Source organism: Sceloporus undulatus, chromosome 3, assembly GCF_019175285.1.
Source record: "Sceloporus undulatus isolate JIND9_A2432 ecotype Alabama chromosome 3, SceUnd_v1.1, whole genome shotgun sequence".
NCBI lineage: Eukaryota > Metazoa > Chordata > Lepidosauria > Squamata > Phrynosomatidae > Sceloporus > Sceloporus undulatus.
Genome location: NC_056524.1, coordinates 148,903,348 through 148,921,919, shown reverse-complemented (window position 1 = coordinate 148,921,919; position 18,572 = coordinate 148,903,348). Strand labels below are relative to the sequence as shown.

At 39.2% G+C, this 18,572-nt stretch overlaps 1 protein-coding gene across 4 annotated transcripts in view; it reads left to right on the top strand.

Annotated features, from left to right (window-relative positions):
- USP54 (ubiquitin specific peptidase 54) overlaps positions 1-18,572 on the top strand; it is a 106,822-nt gene that overhangs the window by 83,199 nt on the left and 5,051 nt on the right. For 2 of the 4 annotated variants that reach the window (XM_042458635.1, XM_042458634.1), the window contains exons 17-22: positions 2,325-2,444; positions 3,521-3,707; positions 6,913-8,294; positions 9,564-9,682; positions 12,365-12,502; positions 16,947-17,136. In XM_042458635.1, coding sequence (XP_042314569.1) covers positions 2,325-2,444; positions 3,521-3,707; positions 6,913-8,294; positions 9,564-9,682; positions 12,365-12,502; positions 16,947-17,136 — 2,136 coding nt within the window. Of the gene's footprint in view, positions 1-2,324; positions 2,445-3,520; positions 3,708-6,912; positions 8,295-9,563; positions 9,683-12,364; positions 12,503-16,946; positions 17,137-18,572 lie in introns of those variants that run through there. The other 2 variants (XM_042458636.1, XM_042458637.1) reach the window with 2 other exon arrangements.

The window sequence follows — 18,572 nt, the reverse complement described above, 5'->3', positions numbered from 1 at the left end:
GTATGCTTCTCCCCCATGACCTCAAAATAGCAATATCTTTTAGAGGCACAGTTTGCCTTTTTTGGGGGAGGGGGGCTCCCAGCTGAAAGAAACTTGCGGTCCCACAAAGGAGCACGGGCCTTTAAGGAGCTGACTCTGATATCCCTCAGGAATATATCATAAGAATCTGAGCTGACCATCTTGCCTAAGGGCTGGCCTGTTAAAAATGCCTTCCGGGTGTCTTGGGAGCGTAGCATTTACACACCATATGCTCCTTAGATGCCTGGAAGCTGTCCGGAAGCCAGCCGGCTGTTGCCCAGACGTGGAGAGCTTCAAGACACTTCAGAGGTCCAGTGTTTACCCGCCGCCCACCACCAAGGTATCTTGAAGCCTCCCTGGGGCTGTGGCAGAGCTCAGAAAAGCAGCTCCTTCCTGGCCCAAATAGGAGCGGATCTTTTCTGCTCCTGTTTGGGCTGGGTTCAAGGCAGATTGGGGCCATGGTGTGTGTTTGTTGCAGCCCCAATCTGTCTTTGTGGGGGCGGCTTCAAAACGCTGCTTCTTGCCGGTCTGTTCCGGCACTAAGTCTTCAGTTGCTGGAGATTTCTTGCTGAGATGACAGCTCCATTCCTGAAAATCTGCACCACTCCCACAGCACCTGTATAATGCTATTTGGGAGTCAGAACTGTTTGCTGTGTTCGGCTTCAGCCTGCCCTAGGAAGGGATGGCTTCATCTATCAAGACCACTGTGCCTTACTATGTTGAACTTGTTAGGTCACCAAGAAGTTTCACAGTCCTGCCTGAACTGTAGCTTTGTCCAAGAACCTGTTGCTCCCCTGACCTTGCCTCGACCCCACAGAACCAGCTATTGTGCTTTGGTTATATAATGTTTTCTGATACGTATTATTCTATTGGGTTTAGTTGAGAATTATTCCGTCTCTGAAATGGCTTTGATAATGATAAATGTTCTCAGTATCCTAAAATCATGTAAGCAATTATTATTCAATGAGGAAGAGTCCTTTGGGTAGAGTTAATTCTCTTCAGATCTTTGGATATATGGGATCACAAGTTATATGCCCAAATCTATATTGGTCATTAATGTCAGGATAATTTTTTTTCTGTTTCTGGAAATATTTGAGAGATAATTCTTCAGTGCAGCTTTATTTATTTTGTCTATATTATTTTAACCCACTTTTAAAACAAAGTGTGCTTCCTACATATACCCATTCCATCCAGGTTACAATCAATGAAATTGCTTTGAAACAACCTAAAAGAATCTGAACAGATTAAAATTAGACTACACACACAATAGAGCAAAACCCAGTCTATGATCTCAGTAAACCCCAAAAACTATCTCCAACTCATTGTATGTTATAAATGTTATAAATTGCTTTTAAAACTATAGGTTAGAAAGCCTATATGTGTATCCTTTTTTTCTTTAAAAAGCAGGATATAAGTCTGCTAAACAAATAAATAAGTTTATTTGGAAACTACCACAGAAAATATGTTTTCCTTTGTCATGATCTGCCCCACCTATGAAATGATGACTAGGGTCCTTGAGGAAGCTCTCTGAAGAAGCTTGTAATGTAGTGTAATATAGAAGGGGGAACCAAATATCCAAGAAGGAGCCAAATACCCAAGCCAAATATGAAAAAGATAATTGAAAAATTAAAACCAGCAATTCAAATTGGGCCCTGAAAAGAAAATAAGAGCTAATACAGCTTTTCATAAATTGATAAGATATGTCAACTGGTTCTCATTATACACTTATAGCCACATTTATATCAACTGTAATTTCTTCAAAGTTAGTTCTGTACATACTATCTTGCATTAGTTCAGTTTGGATGTTACGAGGTCGTATTGATGGTGGACAAGCAGTCTCGGACAACAAGAAATCACAGCTTGTGCATCAGCCTTGGCCAATAAAAAAATCAATGTATGCTGCTGATTTCATTTGAACATTTACCTTTATTGCTGAATGTAACAGGTACTTCCTGAGCTATTAATGTGATTATTTCGAAGGGGAGTAACTTCATCCAGAACCAAATGAATTGAACCACCATCCTGACTTAACTGTTCTTCCTTTTCTTAGCCCTTTACCTGTTTCTATGGAAGATACTTCCCTACCTCCATCTAGCACATTTATTTCTTTCCCTGTGGATACCCTCCCTCTCTAAACACTTGCATATCTTTGCATTTGACCCCAAAACTCCCCTGCTGCTGCAGCACATGGGCTTGGGGTTTGTATGAAATGTTGAACTGTTCTGTGTTTGGGAGGATTTTTGGCTTAAGTGAAGGGAGAACCTTGACAAGAATGCAATGAAAATGAAGAGTGCTGCCCTTTGCAGGGAGGACTGATGGCTTTGAGAGGTCTGTGCAGGAGGCAGATTCAGTCTTTGAAGAATCACTGCATCAAGAGCAGAGGGGAGACTGTGCTGCAGCTTTGGCTCTCTGTAATGAAGCTATATGTAAGTAATCATTAATTGCTTCAGCTCACTGCGCTTTTTACAGTTTACTAATATCTAATATCACAAAAGGTAATATAACTAATTGGTCATAACAAACTCAGAGTTGGAAAAAAAGAGTGTGCAGTTTGATCTTAAAAGTGTTTTATAGGCATCTTCTTTTTGAGCACTATGATTCCTGCAATGTAGTTTCAACATTTCCCCAACTGTTTTTGTTATTTAAGCTCCTTCTGTACTAAGGCAGAAGCTGTATTCCTTTTGATCCTACCTGTTGTGCTTGCTAAATTATGCTCCCTTCTGCCTTCCAGTCCCATTGCACATAATTTTCCTAGTTCAGAGACTGGTTTATTAAGGGGTCTTAATTCCTAAAGTACAGCATGTAGTTGGCTGATCACTCATGAAAACAGAGTGCATATGCTGTACTGATTGACATTTTAGGAAGATAAGGAAGAGGATACATTGGTGTTTTGATAAGTTTAAAATTGTGCTATGACTTTTGGGAATATGTGCTGCTGCATTTCTTTATTTTGATACTTTATATTTTTGATTGGCTGACTCTCCTTCCCTCCCCTCCATTCCCTTCTTGCTGGTTAGCAAGGTTGCAGACAAACTGGATTTATAATGTCATGCCTTTGAAAGGTCAAAGTATTCCTTTGTAGAAGTCTGTTGTTGTGGATTAAAGAAAACAAGAAGGCAAAGTGCAGACTTCATAAAGGCTCCACTAGCAAGTGTCCCAACTGGCTATGTCTTGGGTCTCATGCCCTGACTGGATTCTTTAGTATATAGAATATGATAACACTATTTGGGTTAAAGTTACAGTGACCCATGTTACAGAGAATAGGATGTTTCCTAAAAATAATTACAAAATTCTTTTCCATTTCCTATTGCTTCATTTCTAATTAACCTGTTTGGACACATAGCTAACCTGAATGTGCATTAATGGGAACGGATGCATCCTTGTGAACTCTTTTGTGTCAGTATTTGCATGTTCTTTTTTTTATGTTTTTGTGCATCTTTTGTGTTTCTCCCCCTCCCCTAGTTTTGTTTTTGTTTCTGCTATGTTTTCTTTTGCTTTTTAGCTAAACTAAGACTTGCCATGCATGATGCCAGCTCTAGCACTCACAGCAGATCTCTAATCGATAAGAAGCTGCAAATCTGTATCCGAAAAGAGCGGAGTCTCCAGGATCGCATGCAGCAACAGCAGCCAGCACAGCCGCCGCCCACCTGCCACCCACCAAGGGGGGGCAACATGACCCATTCTACAAGGTAGACTGAAAATATTGCAGTGTTCCAGATCTGAATTGGGCCTGATCTGGAAAGAAGAAGTGAGCGATATGTTCCCCTGTTTGTGTGAAATTATTTATTTAATTCACGCCCTACTTACTTAAAGTATTGTGGACCTCTCCAGATGACACAAAAATGTTCTTACCTATAAAATGTCACTACCCAGAGCCTGGGTACAATGAATTGCATGGATCCTCTCTATGTAATGGGGCATCAGGAAGTTGGCGTTATTATGAGAGAATTGTTTTCTGGGCAAAAGCAGTGGACAGGGAAGTGTACACTCTAGTGCTGCGAAGAATCTGCATTCTAAAGCTGCCTGTTTTGACCCACTAAAGTAGACACAGTAATTGGGGAAAGCTGCAGGGAAGGCAGTAATCTTGCCTGTGCTGCCTGTTTGCACAGAGATTTCTGTGCAAATTGTTAAGGCTACATGAGCCTTCTTATTCCATGGGTCTGTTGGAGAGCACTTGTCCTCTCCTCTTTTAAGGCTCAAAATGATTGATATAGGGTAAATATCATTCATTGTTAGAAATGTCATTCGTGTTAGCCACTAATACACATGGCATTTAATCACAAGGCACACACAAGGTATTTCAATGGAAGCAGTAGCAGACGGAAAGTCACATATTCCCAAAAAGAAGTGCCGCAAGCTGGGAGAAGGGCAACATGATCCACTACAGCAACTGGGTAACAACAGCTGAGTGCTGACTCTACAATAAAACTGTCTGGGGAAGTCTTTAAGCAAAATAGTTCCAGTCTGCTGTTTCAAGCACTCTTTTTGTATCTTAAAATATCAATAGATGTCAAAATTATTTAAAAAGAGACAGATGCTCGATAACAAAAACAGTAAGTTGTGGAAAGAAATGGAACTAGAGAAATGGCTTTATCAAACCAAAATCAGATTCACCATGTATAGTGAAAAAAATCCTTCTGTTGTTGAAATGCTGATGAGAAATTCTAAATCAAATTGAGGTTTTGATGAAGGAGCTGCCTGTGGAGTGGCTGTAGCAAGCTAATTTCAACCCTGCCATTCAATTAGTTCATGATATAATTATCAAAATCCAAGCCAAATCAAAATCTGTATGTAGGGAGAAGGTGTTTCCTGCTTTTATGATATGCAAAGAAGTTTTAAAAAGTAGTTAAAAAGCATGTTTGCAAGCACTGGATCTGGAAAAAATATTTATCTGGTAGTAAACTAATTTTTAAAATTCGGTTTCACTCCCAAATAGGGCACACAAATTAAGCAAAAACTTCCCCTACATTTTCTGCATTTTTCTAAATTAGTATTTAGTGAAATTTGAACTCCTTAATTATTTTGATGTTATGTGCTTTCACGTCAACTCTGATTTACAGCAATCCCCTCAGAAGGTTTTCTTGGTAAGATTTATTCAGAGAAGGTTTGCCATTGCCTTCTTCCAAGCACCTGACATTCCCTGGCAGTCTTCCTTTAAAGTACCAACCAGGCTTGACCCTGCTTAGCTTCAGAGATCACAGTGGATTAAAAAAAAAGCCTTCTAGTATCCTTCTACATTGATCTGGGATATGTCACTCCTTTCATACCAGAGGATTATTTCTTGTTCGACAGTTTGAAGTGTTTAGGAACAGGCTCCAAATGAACAAGAGAGATAGACGTGCTTAATATGAGCAAAATGTGCTGATTTTATTATATTTGAAAGATGGCATGGTTCAGATTTTATGTAGCTTCACCATTAGCTACATCTCAGGACCAAACTGTTTATAGTAAACAGGATTTTCATGGGCAAGGAGCCTGTGGAGTATGATTTTCAAAAGGAAATGGGTTCATTCCTCATACACATTGTGCATTGAAATCCTAGAAGTATTCTCTTCTTTAAAAAAAAGAAAAGAAAACAGGCCAGTTTAAATACATTTTTTTAAAAGCAGCAAAAGCATAGTATGCATTTAGACTCAAAGATTTGTCTTTTCCAGCCTTCTTCTAACATTTCTGAGATAAAGGTGGAAAGTGGCCTGCAAGTTGAATTCCGCTTTTCATCAGATTCCATATCTTCCTTCACCAACAACAACCCACCCAATTCTCAAATATTCTTCCGATTTAATAGTTTTCCTGTTACTTTAATAGTAAACCCCTTTTGGTGGAGGAATAAACATTGCATAGAAATCAACCCAATAATCATCCCTTTAAAGAAAATTGTGAGTTATGGCTATTTGCTACCAAGTGGACTATCTTATAGGGGGAAAGTGCATTGCTGATATATTGTGATGGTCATATTTTAAAACTCTGGCCTTCTCACTACAACAGTGTGCTCTGAAGTCCTTTATACTAATTTAGATTCCTACATTATGTATTTATACAATTCAAGATGAAAATAAAAATTCTGCCATGCATTTAAAATGTGACAAGTTCCCCCCTGTCCCTTTAGTATTTCATAAATTATATTTTATATACCCATATCTCCCTGAAGGTAATACTCACATTAAAGTATTTCAGGGGGGAAAAGAATAAATCAACTAGTAAACATTATTAGAAACCCAGAAAAATAAAACAAGCATTCAGAGAAAACTTCCTACTTCCCCCTTGCACTTTTGGGAAGGAAACTGCCACAGTTTTTCCTGTTTTATTCTAGGGCTTTACTTCTCTTAACATTACTGTGGTTGTTGCTTCTGGTTGGAAATTACTCCATCATTCAAGGCTCATTGGTTAAAACCTTTGCATTATGACTGGAACTTTTATTCTACATTTGAATATAGATTTCAATTTTGAAACAGGAAACAGGCAGGAAAATCAACTCGGAAAATAGTTTCATCACATCATTGTAGATCATATCCCTAAATCCAGAATTACATGTTCTTGTTTGAGAATGCTTCTATCAATAGAATAGACTAGACAGATTCCTCTTGTCTGATTCAGCTTCAGTATTCATAAGAGTATATTGACAGACTGGACATGTACAGGTGTTTTCTGTGGATTCTGTTTGCAGTTGCAGATCAGACTGCTATCTCAAAAGACTAAGAGTTATCCACAAATTGACTGTCTTTCTCCTCATCCCCATCCTGACTTAACAAACAAAAACAAAACAACACTCTGGCAGAGGATGAATTTCTCACATGCCTTGTAAATGGTAAAATAGAATGGGTTTTAAGTTAGTCATAAGATTGTTTTTTAGTTAGAAGGCACTAATAATTGACTATGATTTTATATATGTTTCAGTGAACAGACTGTCGCGCTCCAAGTATTGCTGAACCAGAAGATAGCACCGGAACCCAGCAGGGAAGCAGAACTTGGGCCCAATTCTTACTTCCATCCAACTGTTTCCCATCATGAAATGTATTCATCACATGCCAACGCCTTTCTCCCACCTCCTTCTGAAAGCAGCCCCTCTCACAAGACTTCTCTGAACTTTCAAGCTGCTTCTGCTGGAAACAGTGACCAAACTCTCTCTTTTTCCTGTATACATGGGGTGGGTGACAGATCCATTCAGACCGAGAATGAAATCCACTGTGATGTGGAGCTTGAGAGAGTCTCTTCCATTAGTCTAAAAGAGGATAAGGATTGCAGCAAAAACAATAAACTTGAAGAAGTACATAATGTAACAGCTTCTCTCACACCATATCGCAAAATGAAATGTAACATGGTAAACTCTGGATCTTTGCCTACACTCTTCCCATCTTCACATTCAGTGCAGCTGCCATCTGACAAAATTGACTTACATAATCCATGCTTCAAAACGTCAAACTTATCAGAATGGCATAATGTTGCTCAACAAGGGGCTAATCATGCCATGACACTGGCTTCTCACTCTCCTTTGCCACATCGTCCTCCAGATCCATTACCAGCTACTAACAGATACCTCAGAACAAATAGCGATGAGAGCTTACACCTCCCACAGGAAGAATTTGTAAATGGGGATTCTCTGAAGTCTGAGAAGATCCATACCAAGGGCCGTGTTCGCTTGCTTGCAGAACAGTTCCAGCAGCCGCAGGGGGTCTCCCAGAGGGAATGCATATATGGGAAAGAGAGGAAAGTGCCTGTCTATCACAATCAGAATGATCCAAAATTACTTCAGGAATCCTACAGCTGTCCATTCCTTGATAATAGGCAGCCAGTTGTTGAACAACAAGAGAATGGAATGTGGCCTGATGAAAAGTTGAATTCATGTTTGAGTTCTAGGGATGAGTTGAGTTCTAAAGGTTGTTTTGGTGCTCACAATAAAATTTCTAAGACTTCTGATTCACAAAACAAAGATCCTTGTTTCTATCCGGGAAGGTTCGATCATGAGGGAGAAGTGAGACAGGCTAACGATAGAAATCATGCTGGCTCAATTGCATCTATGCCTGTAGACTGCTGGCCAAACAGTGTTAACAAGTATTATAGCTCTCAAGTGGATTGCAAGAATACCAGCTGGTCACCTGTGTCCAAACAAATAACTTCTGGTGAAGATCTAATGCAGAAGCACCCACAATGGAATCGAGACACAGAGCTGGAAATTTCTGAGCTGGAGTCTTTATATCAGGCTAGCTTGCAGGCACCTCAAACAAGCCAACCTGTGTTGGGGAGGCTGGATAATTCCTGGCATCTATTAGGCACAAGAGGTAAAATTATTGTAAATGCTATATGTAGCCATATTTATGGATGAAATATAGACCTTGTCTAATACTAATTTGCAAGTACAGTTGCCCCTCCAAGTCTGCGGACTTGAGATCCACGGACTTGGAAATCCGCAGAGGGGCAACCGCCATTAATGTGAATGGGGTGTGTGCAAATGGTGTCCTGGACATCACTGATATCCAGGAATCCAGGCTCAGCATTGACTTCAGGAGTAGATCCAAACAGTAAATCTGTGCCTTCAGTAGAAATGTAACCCCATCCAGCATGGGTTGAATCCCTCATCCCTGATCTGCCTTTTCGCTTACATGGAATACCTTTTGGCTTGTCTGCATTAAGCTCCAATTTGTTTAGCCCCAGATATCATTAATGGAAATCAGTAACTGGTTTACAAATTAAATAAATTCCTCAGATGTAAACAGAGAGAAGTAAAAATAGGTGTGATACGCATATTGATGGCATCAAACCAGGGCCCCTGTGGGGGATCAAAAACAATTGGTTTTTCCCGTAAATGATCTCTTGGGGAATGTAGAAGGCATTTTCACATCTTTTGAGCTGCCTACACTCTAGAGGTGGAATGAAATTTTGCTGGGGATGGGGTTGCAGCAAAATCTCCAAAAACAACCTTGGGGGCCAAGGAGGCCCCAAAACATGCCTCATGTCCCATAAAGGGCGTTTGGAGGATTTTTCCCCCCCCCCGAGTTATTGTAGCCCCCCAAGTTCTCCTGAAGGGCTAATGCCCTCCCCCAGTGTTCCACAGTTACCAACTCCCCCATAATGTGAGGAAGACCAAGGAGCTTGTATTGTTCGACGAGTCTCACTTCTGCAATAAACCTGTCAACATTCTTGTGCTGTAAAAATGGAAGAAGTATCTTTTTGGCTCTTCTTTTGAAAATGCATTTCTTTAATTAAATAGTTGTGACTTTCCCTAAATTTTAAAAATGCATACATATTATGAAATGAAGATACAAATATTTTAGTTCATGTTAAGGTAACTAATTGCATGTAACTAATATCAGCAGAAATACATTGTTTATTTAAATTAACCGAATAACAACTTGTTTCTGAAACTTAAATGTTATATCCAAGATTATTGGATTGGCTGTGGAACATTCTGTTCTTTTCACCAGCTCACAAAATTTAGGCTTTTGTTTTGGTCACTCTGCACAGGCAGAAAAAGACCAGATGTTCCATAGATACTTATTTAGAATTTCAGTGCACTTCTGCTTCTCTCTCTCCTCCCCCTGGTATCACAGCATCTGCAAACCTACCTACAAGAAAGATGCACAGTGCAACTTGCATGGGTCTGTCAAAAACTCCAACAGCAGAAATCGAACGTAACCTATACGGAACTATTATATCTCCATTCTCTAAGGTAAGAATGTACACAACTTTGGCTTATGCTAGAGAAGCAGTAGACAACTGGAGTGAGGGCCATATTTTGCTCTCATGACAGACCACACCATTTCTTTTTCTAATAAAATTTGGCCTTAAGTATGATGCAGAAGTGGGGAGTTAACAGGAATGATGTGACAAATTGCCAGTCAGCCATAGCAGTTTACCATTTAGAAACTTTGCCCATATTTTTAAAAAAAAAAAAATTATAGTTTTGGCGGCTTTGGAAGAATTGGGAGCTTGAACTGCAAAATGGGGGGAATGATGAAGAAGGACTGGCCGGATGACCACCTTTTCCCCAGCACCGTGTTAACAGGAAAGCTAAACAGTATACAAATAGAAATTGTAAGGAAATGAATTGTATAAAGCAGAACAATTAAATGCTTCAGAGACTGAATGTTACTTGAAGTCCAACATTAACACTAGGAGCAATCACTAACAGTGAATATCCTAATAATTTGTAAATGATTTACCTTCACAGTAGGGTTCAGGGGTTGAATTTACTATTATTTGAAAGATATTGTAACAAATGGATAGTACACAGAACATGTGGGTTTTTAATAGAATAGAAAAATGCTCCTACTGTGGGATTTTTATATGGTAGTGTCACAAATGACAGCAAGCTAAAATGCATAAATGACAGAAAACAAGACATGGATGAAAGGGGTTAGCTCCTCTCACTAGCTAGCTCCCTAATAAAGACTAAAACATCTGTTATCTTAGGGATGAGCTATGGTAGATCTATGGCCAACAACTGCACTAATTCCTTTAAAAGTTGATAGCAATTATTAGTGGTGGCAGTCAACACTTTTACCCTACTATTTCTTTGGAGGGTGTTGCCTGCTCCATGAGGTAGAACATACTAGATGCCACATGTTGCATACAACTTCAGGGAGTGAATAACTTTTATTAGTGAATAAACAAATCACTGTGTTTTTTACCAGATTCTCTCTCACAAGCATTATTCCATGGCTGTAATTAGGAGCCCTGGTGGCGCAGTAGTTAAATGCCTGTACTGCAGCCACTCACTCAAAACCACAAGGTTGCGAGTTCAAGACCAGCAAAAGGGCTCAAGCTTGACTCAGGCTTGCATCCTTCCAAAGTCACTAAAATGAGTACCCAGATTGTTGGGGGCAAATTAGCTTACAGTTGTAAACTGCTTAGATACTGCTTAGGCGGTATGAAGCTGTATATAAATGAAGCTTATTTGTTTGTTTGTTTGTTTAAAAGGTACAAGACGCTTAGATCATGGATATCCAACATCACATCCAGTTGCACTACAAGCTTATGTGGGTAGTATTCAGAACCCAGAATAAAACATTCAGTTGATTGATGAGCTATATTCTAAGAAACAGAAGTAGTGCAATGGATTTTGCTGAGAAACTCAGTAGTGTTCTCTTTCTGTGTAATTCCCAAAACTGAGAAGGGCAGGAGATACTTTCACATATGAAAAGATTTCTTACATTTTGACATACATTTTGACATTAGAAACCATGGTATTAAAACCCATGGTATTAGAAAGAAGACCCTTAAGTACACAATATTTTTTTCTGTTGAACCCAAATATCTCAAGGGCATTTCCATCTCTTCCTTGTGATCAGGACCTTCCTGCTTTTCTTTCTCACTCTTAAGACCAGTAGCAACCACATTGTCAGTGGAGTCCCATTTACTCTCCAAGTAAGTGTGCATAGGGATGTAGTGTTAGTTTCTAGTGAAGCATAGGATAGCAATCTGCCATCACAAAATGCACAAAATAATTGATTCTTATTTGAAGGCAATGGGCTAGCTTATGTGATGCAGTTTCAACCATCTGATAGTTCTGCCCTCCAGCATCCTATATCTATCCTAGTCCTTGACATTTTTTATCTGAGGCAGCCACTTCACACTATGTGGTGGAAAGCCCCCAGCTGTTGGCCCAATGTAATCAATAATGCATAGTCAAGATTTAGCAAGCTCTTGAATAATCTATGGATGCATAATATAGACATAAATAGAGAATAACAAGAACAAATTACTTGGTGAGTATAACTCATGCCTGTTACAGACTGCCAAAATAAAGCTGCTCCGGCTCTCTTTGGAGGTATGCTATTTAAACGATGCATGCATCCTAAGAATCCGGAAGCTGCACCAAAAGCTGCACTCCGGTGCTTAGGAATGGAGTGTGGCTTTGGTGTGACCTCTGGAATCTTAGGACCCATGCATCATTTAAATAGCATACCTCCAAAGAGACCCGAAGCAGCTTTATTTTGGCAGTCTGTAACAGAACAGAATCTTGAGGGATATTGAAGACTATAAAATGTATGATAACATAAGCCATCCTTTCTTAACCTGGTCTCTTGATGTTTTAGTCTACAAACCCCAGCATGCATGACTAACTGTCAGGGATTATAAAAGTTGTAGTACAAAACATCTGGAGAGCACTAAGTTGAAGAAGGCTGGCCAGAGCAGCAGGTGCATAAAGTTTTATCTCAAACTGGCTGATCTGTATACACATACAGTATTTGGGTGGGTGGGTGTTATAAACAGTATAGATTAAGGGGAAAATAAAATGCTGGTAATACTGGCATTGATAGTTGCCTTTCCATATTCAACTCTTGACTTATTCACAGTGCACCCCATTTTCCATGAGGATATCTTTCTGAATATGATAGTGTCTCTGCAGGTACCATACACAAGAAACAACAGCAAGGAACCAGAAGAGGAAATGTACAGTGCAGAGAACTTCCGTCGCATTGCACGTAGTCTCAGTGGGACAGTCATCACAAACAAGGAAGAGACACTTGTTTCTTCCCACAGTTTTGTAAGTAGAAGAGTAAAAGATTGAGGTGTATTTTGTTTGTTCCTTCATTCACTTAGTTTTGTTGCTAAGGCTTAAAGAGGGAAAGCACGCATTTCAATAGTTTTAGTTCATAAAATCTCTTCTGATTTTTAAAATGCTTTTAAGCCTTTTTTGCAAACTGAGGCCTGTTACAGACAGCCAAAATAAAGCTGCTTCGAGTCACAGTGGAGGTATCGTGTTTCAATGATGCATGCATCCTAAGAGTCCAGAAGTCGCACCAAAGCCACGCACCAGCCCTAAGGACTGGAGTGCAGCTTTGGTGTGGCTTCTGGACTCTTAGGACACATGCATCATTCAAACACCATACCTCCACTGTGACTCGAAGCAGCTTTATTTTGGCTGTCTGTAACAGGCCTGACACTATTTTTAGCTACTCTCTTTATTCATCTAATATGAGAAAGGAGTAAGGGAGATGATCCTGTAGATGGTAAATACACAGGAGTATCAACAGCACAGAATGATTGTCCTCTGCAGAAATTTGCACCAGGAGATTTGTGAGAACTGAGACTTCAGCATACTCCAAGGAGTGAAAATACAATAACTCTTAATAAGTTACTATAATTGCCAGACTTATTTATCCCTGTCACCAGAATATCATTCTCTATTGAGGTGTGAGGTACCATTTGCTATAGGATATGTTGGAATGGCATCTCCTATCTATTGGGAAGAAGGCCAGCTTCTAATGGACATACATAGGTTTTTCTCTAGATACTGAATTTATTGTGGCAGGTGGATACTGCACTTAAATTTTTTTATGACAGTGCTGCTCATGGGTAGCCCATGAATTGGTGTCTATGGATAGTTTCTAAGGAAGAAAGAAAAAGCTGTAGCCAGTGGGCAGACATGTGTGTGAGCGAAATCACCCAAAAGAAGATAAGGTTTTTGTTTCATAGTTCTATAATCTACCACAGTCCCAACTAAGACAACTGCTTGCAAGCTGAAAACGTTGCTACTGAAACGAGTGCAAAATATATTGCTGCAATCATTATAATAGAAAAGAAAGGTGAAAATTGCAGACATATTTTCAAGCTGAGTGTATTGTTCCAAATTCAAACTGATTATTTTGATGGACTTAAAACTGTGTATATAAAGAGATGCTTGGTAAAAATACAGCAATTTCTAACTGACATTCCTAATGGCAGACATTACCAATCATCCTTCAGAGCTAAGAGAATAATAGCATGGGTGATCAGTAATATTATACAAGGGATTGAAGAATAGAGTCAATCCAGAAAGCTGCTAATGAGGTCATGTACTTAAATACACAGAACCAAGCTAAGGTGACTAATCTGTTAGTGTGACAGGGGCCACCAGTTAAAGGGCTTAGTCCGTACCTATAAAATAATTTGTACTTATCTTAGTGCCATTCCCCAGTATGTTCCTCTGGATTCAAAGTGAAAGCCCTCCATTTTAGCACCTGGTTTTTAAAACCCTCCTTTTAAAAAAAATCAGTTTCCGGGGGGGTGGGGGTGCTTTTCCTGTTTTTTGGCAATATGTGTCTTGCCGGATTGGTTTGGCATTAGAGGGCAGAGTAGTTGAGGAGGACAGATTGGTGGGTGGCATCCTGCATCCAGCAGTGTTCCTCACTGGGAGGAAATGAGACTTGTGGGGCGGCTGGGCCTTACACTGTAATCCTCACTTGCTCGTTCATCACTGAGATGGGAGGGAAGAAGACAGTCATTTTGGTTACAACAAATTGCTTCCTCTGACCCAGAAGGACCCAGTCTATACCCATCCAATCTACCCCATACCATGATTTTATGGCTGGGCTCAGCCAGGGAGGTAGCCCCAAGGAGGATATATTTCTGTATGTCTTGAAGTCCCTCCAAGCCTGCAGATACCTCCTTCTTATGCGTGGTTGCTGCCTTTTTGGCTACAACAAGGAGTGATGTGTCTGAGAATGAGCTAATTTTTGTAATTATGATTATTGTTTTAATGGTGTTCATGTATGGCGGCTCTTTCTATTTCATTTGGCTAGTAAACCATGAAATGTCATTACTTCTTGCTGTATGTTTTGTATTTTTGTATTCTGTATTTTTAAGTTCATAATAAAATTTGATTAAATGAAAAAATGAAAGCAACACTGGTTCATATAGCATATCCTGGACATAGTCACTCGTCCATAGCTTGATAAGATACCCAATCTCTTTATCCATTCATACCTTGACCATCTTGACTCTGGGTGTTTAGTTTAGACAGGAATAAGCAGTGGATGACTAGTTTGGGTCTACAAAGGTGAGTATTGTTTCTGAGCCCAATAATAGATCATTGGAATAGGCAGCTGATAAGTGGAGAAAGAGGAGTTATTATAAGAATAGATTATTGGTGTAAGAGAGAGTTTCAAGGTTACAGTCCTCAAAAAGGTATACTTAGAGATCCTCCCACGAGAAATAATGAGTGTTCCATTTAATTCTCATTATTAAGAACTGTGAACTCAATCCTGGATTTTATGTTAGCTGTTCTACACAAGCTGAAGAAGATTCTGGATGTCCTTCAAGATTAGCCTTGCAGATAGCACTTTCTAATGAGAAATGAAACCAGCACTTTCAAGCCATTTTATCCATTTTCACTGATAGATTGCACTCTTGGCCTTTTTGATACTACCAGGAGTAATTTGCTGTTGTTATTATTGAACACATGTGCTGGGGTTCACTTTGTAACTCTTTTTGAATTATCTTTTTTCTGTAAATTTATTTGCGTTTGTATTCAACTGTTCAACTGTTAATTTGCTTTTACAAAGAAAACTATAACGATTATAATAAAATTACTTGTACAGGGTATGGAATTAGGAAATAAAAAATACTGTGGATTTCCTGCTCTCCTTTTACCTTCTCTTCATCTTCTTTTTAAAGATTGTAAACCTGTGTGCAGCAATTGTGTTTTAATGCATCTGCCTGGATTCATTACTCAGTGTTCAAAAGGGGCCTGGAGCTAAGAACTAAACTTTGCGTAGTTTAGTGAAGTTTGGGGTTTTTTTTTTAATTCATGAAGCTGACCTACACAACAAGGGTATTTGTGTGGACAGAGCTAAAATAGTAGTCTGCTTAACTTCCATTACTTTATTTTGATTCAATTTCAAGTCAATTTTATTTGTTTATGGAACAATATTCATTACAAATCACTATATTAATACAATATAACTGTTGAAACAGAAAATGGTGACTACAAAAACTCTTGGTAGTGTGAGACAAAGAATCACAAGAAAGACAGTAAATAAAAGTGCAACAACAAGTTAGTATTTCTAATATAGCAGTGCTGGCCAACATTGACAGTGGCAGCTAAGACAACTTATCCATTTTGCAGTTGACTACCAACAGCTTAGATAGGTGCAGTGGTTTTTTTGGGTGCTAGTGGAAAAATTGATTGTTATGGATTCATTGTCATAAGCCACTAATAATATCAGTCAGCACCTAACCAGATCTTGCATTCAAAAGATCTTCCAGCTAACAAGCATTGGAGTTACTGTATAATGGACAGTATAGTAAATAATGCACTATATCTTGCAGCCCCTTAGAGCCACAAATACATAAGCACTAAGTGTAGGAGATCTCTTTTACAATCTGTCCAAGTAAGTTGAAGGCATTGTTTGGAAATGGAGGGCAGTAAATATTTTTCTGAATGCAGCAATCAGAAGTAAGTCGTGGAAATATCCTTAATCTTTTCTTTTTCTTTCTTTCTTTGGATGTGAAATAGATCATGATAAAGCAACAAGAAAAAATTATATACACTTGGCCTTCCATATCCATGGATTTTGTATGTGAATTCAACAATCCACGGCTTGAAAATATTCATAAATGAATAAATACTCTCCCCCCCCCTAAAAAAAAAACCCTAGATTTTGCCATTTTATCTAAGGGGCATGGGACTTGAGCATCCACATCCAAAGATACAGTGGGCTTTTGCTGTTCACTGAGATTTGGTTCCACTGTACCTTTAATGATGCTTTAGGATATCTGCATCTCAGCTAGCTTGGAGATTAATGTGTGTCTTTTGTGTTCCAGATACGATATTCATGTTTGGTCTCTGTACTGCATAGTTTACAATTCTGACACTGATTGTATAGTTTTATTTGTAGACCTTTGTTTTCAAGGTTGGTTTCAGCTGTTTTGTTTATGTCTATGTCTAGATGCATATTGTATTGTATTAAGATTTTGAAACTCTCTGTGGTAAAATAGTAATAAAAGAAATAGGCTTTTTACCATTTTTAAAAAAATATGCTTTGGAAAGTACAACATTGCTTTCTCTTTGTAGGGACATGCATGCCCTTGTTCTAGTGGCCTTGCCAGGTTTCCTCATTTCTGCACGCTCCCACCTATTTGTCCAGCTCTGTGTTTGCCCAGTTGATCCCAGTACTGTTTTTAACCACCATTTTCTATTCTGTTTCCCTTTTTCCTTTTGCCAAAAGGAAGTGGCCAGTGAAAGGAAAATGCCAGTGGAAGCCAGACACCGTTCTTCCAGCACCACTTCCCTCACTTTCCCTCACGATTTTCCTTCTGTGTTACCCTTTGATCCCCAACACTTTTCAACCCAACTGCAGCACCTCTCTCACGATGCACCAGTGCCTAGCATGGTGGGCAAGTCACATAGACAATCAGGTAATCACTGGAGTCTTAGCATGGGAGATTCAGTATGTGGCTCTTTTTCCTGTTGTAGCACTTCTGTCTAGGCTATTTGTAATAATGCTACTTTGATCTCTTCAATCAGCTGGAATGAATAGTGTCCTTTCCTCCATATGTTACATTATGTTGCGTTATGTACCACACTGCTTGACTAGTACTGAAACAACTAGATGTATAAAACGAAGAGTGGTTCTTTATCCTTTTGTTAACTTAGCAGTATTTATTCATCCTGACATAAAATGAATGGTATGAGGGGTGTAACAAGACCATTTTCACTGGGGCTGCAGAGACAAAAATGGTGGGGAGTAGAAGCATTGAATCGTTGGTCACTATAAAAGTGGTTTCTATGGGGTGGAAACGTTTACATTGATAATGACAGAATAACCCAGGTTAATGCATTTCAATTTGATAAACTGGCTGGAATTTATGATTGAAGTTATGAATGCACAACCCAAAGGTACAGATTCATAACTGTTTCATATTTACAGTCTCTACATATTCAATAGTGTAGGGAATAATTAAGGATCATAAACATCCCTCAGTCCTGTTCTACAGGGCATCAACTTTTGCAAGTGACAGGGATCTGCTCTTCTGTCAATCAGGATTTAGTAGACACCACATTTCTCTTTTGCGTTGCTGGCGCAGCCATCTAAAGGCTGCGCCAGCTATGCAAACCTCAGAAGGAGCTCCGTTTTGGAGCTCCTTCTCGTGTTGCGGAAAGGGCGCATCTGGAGGTGGCACGTTCGTGACGTTGTAATGACGACCCCCGTGTGGAACGGGCGCCGCCATTTTGCACGGACTGGGTCCGTACTAGGGTTAGGGGCATCAGGAAGTGACGCCTTTTTCTAACCCTAGTACATCCCCAGGACCTACTTTTATGCACGTTTGTAACAGGCCTATAAAACAAGAAATGGAACATAGAAACATTCTAATACTGAATGAGCTAAAATGGATAGGAATTTGATACTTTGAGCCAGATAATTACACAGTGCTTTACTCAGGTATTGAAAATCTAAAGAAATGGGATGATATTACTAATGGAGGTGCAGCAAAAGTAGTCAAAGTTTAATGCAAGTGTGATCAAATAATATCAATAAGACTTCAGAGAAAACCCATCAATATAATCATAATCCAGGTTTATGCTCCAACAACAGAGGCAGAAGAGGAAGAACGTGAAAGATTGTATGCTGGAGTTCAGAAGGAAATTGATCACACAAATAAGACATGTTGATAATCATGGGTGATTAGAATACAAAATAAGAAACAGAGCAGAACTAACAATTGGAGGAGAATTTGGCCTAGTATCAAGAAATGAAGCAGGAGAGCAACTGGTTGCATTTTGTGACCTAAATCATCTGTCCATTGCAAACACATTCTTCAGGCAACCCAAGAAACGACTATATACATGGATA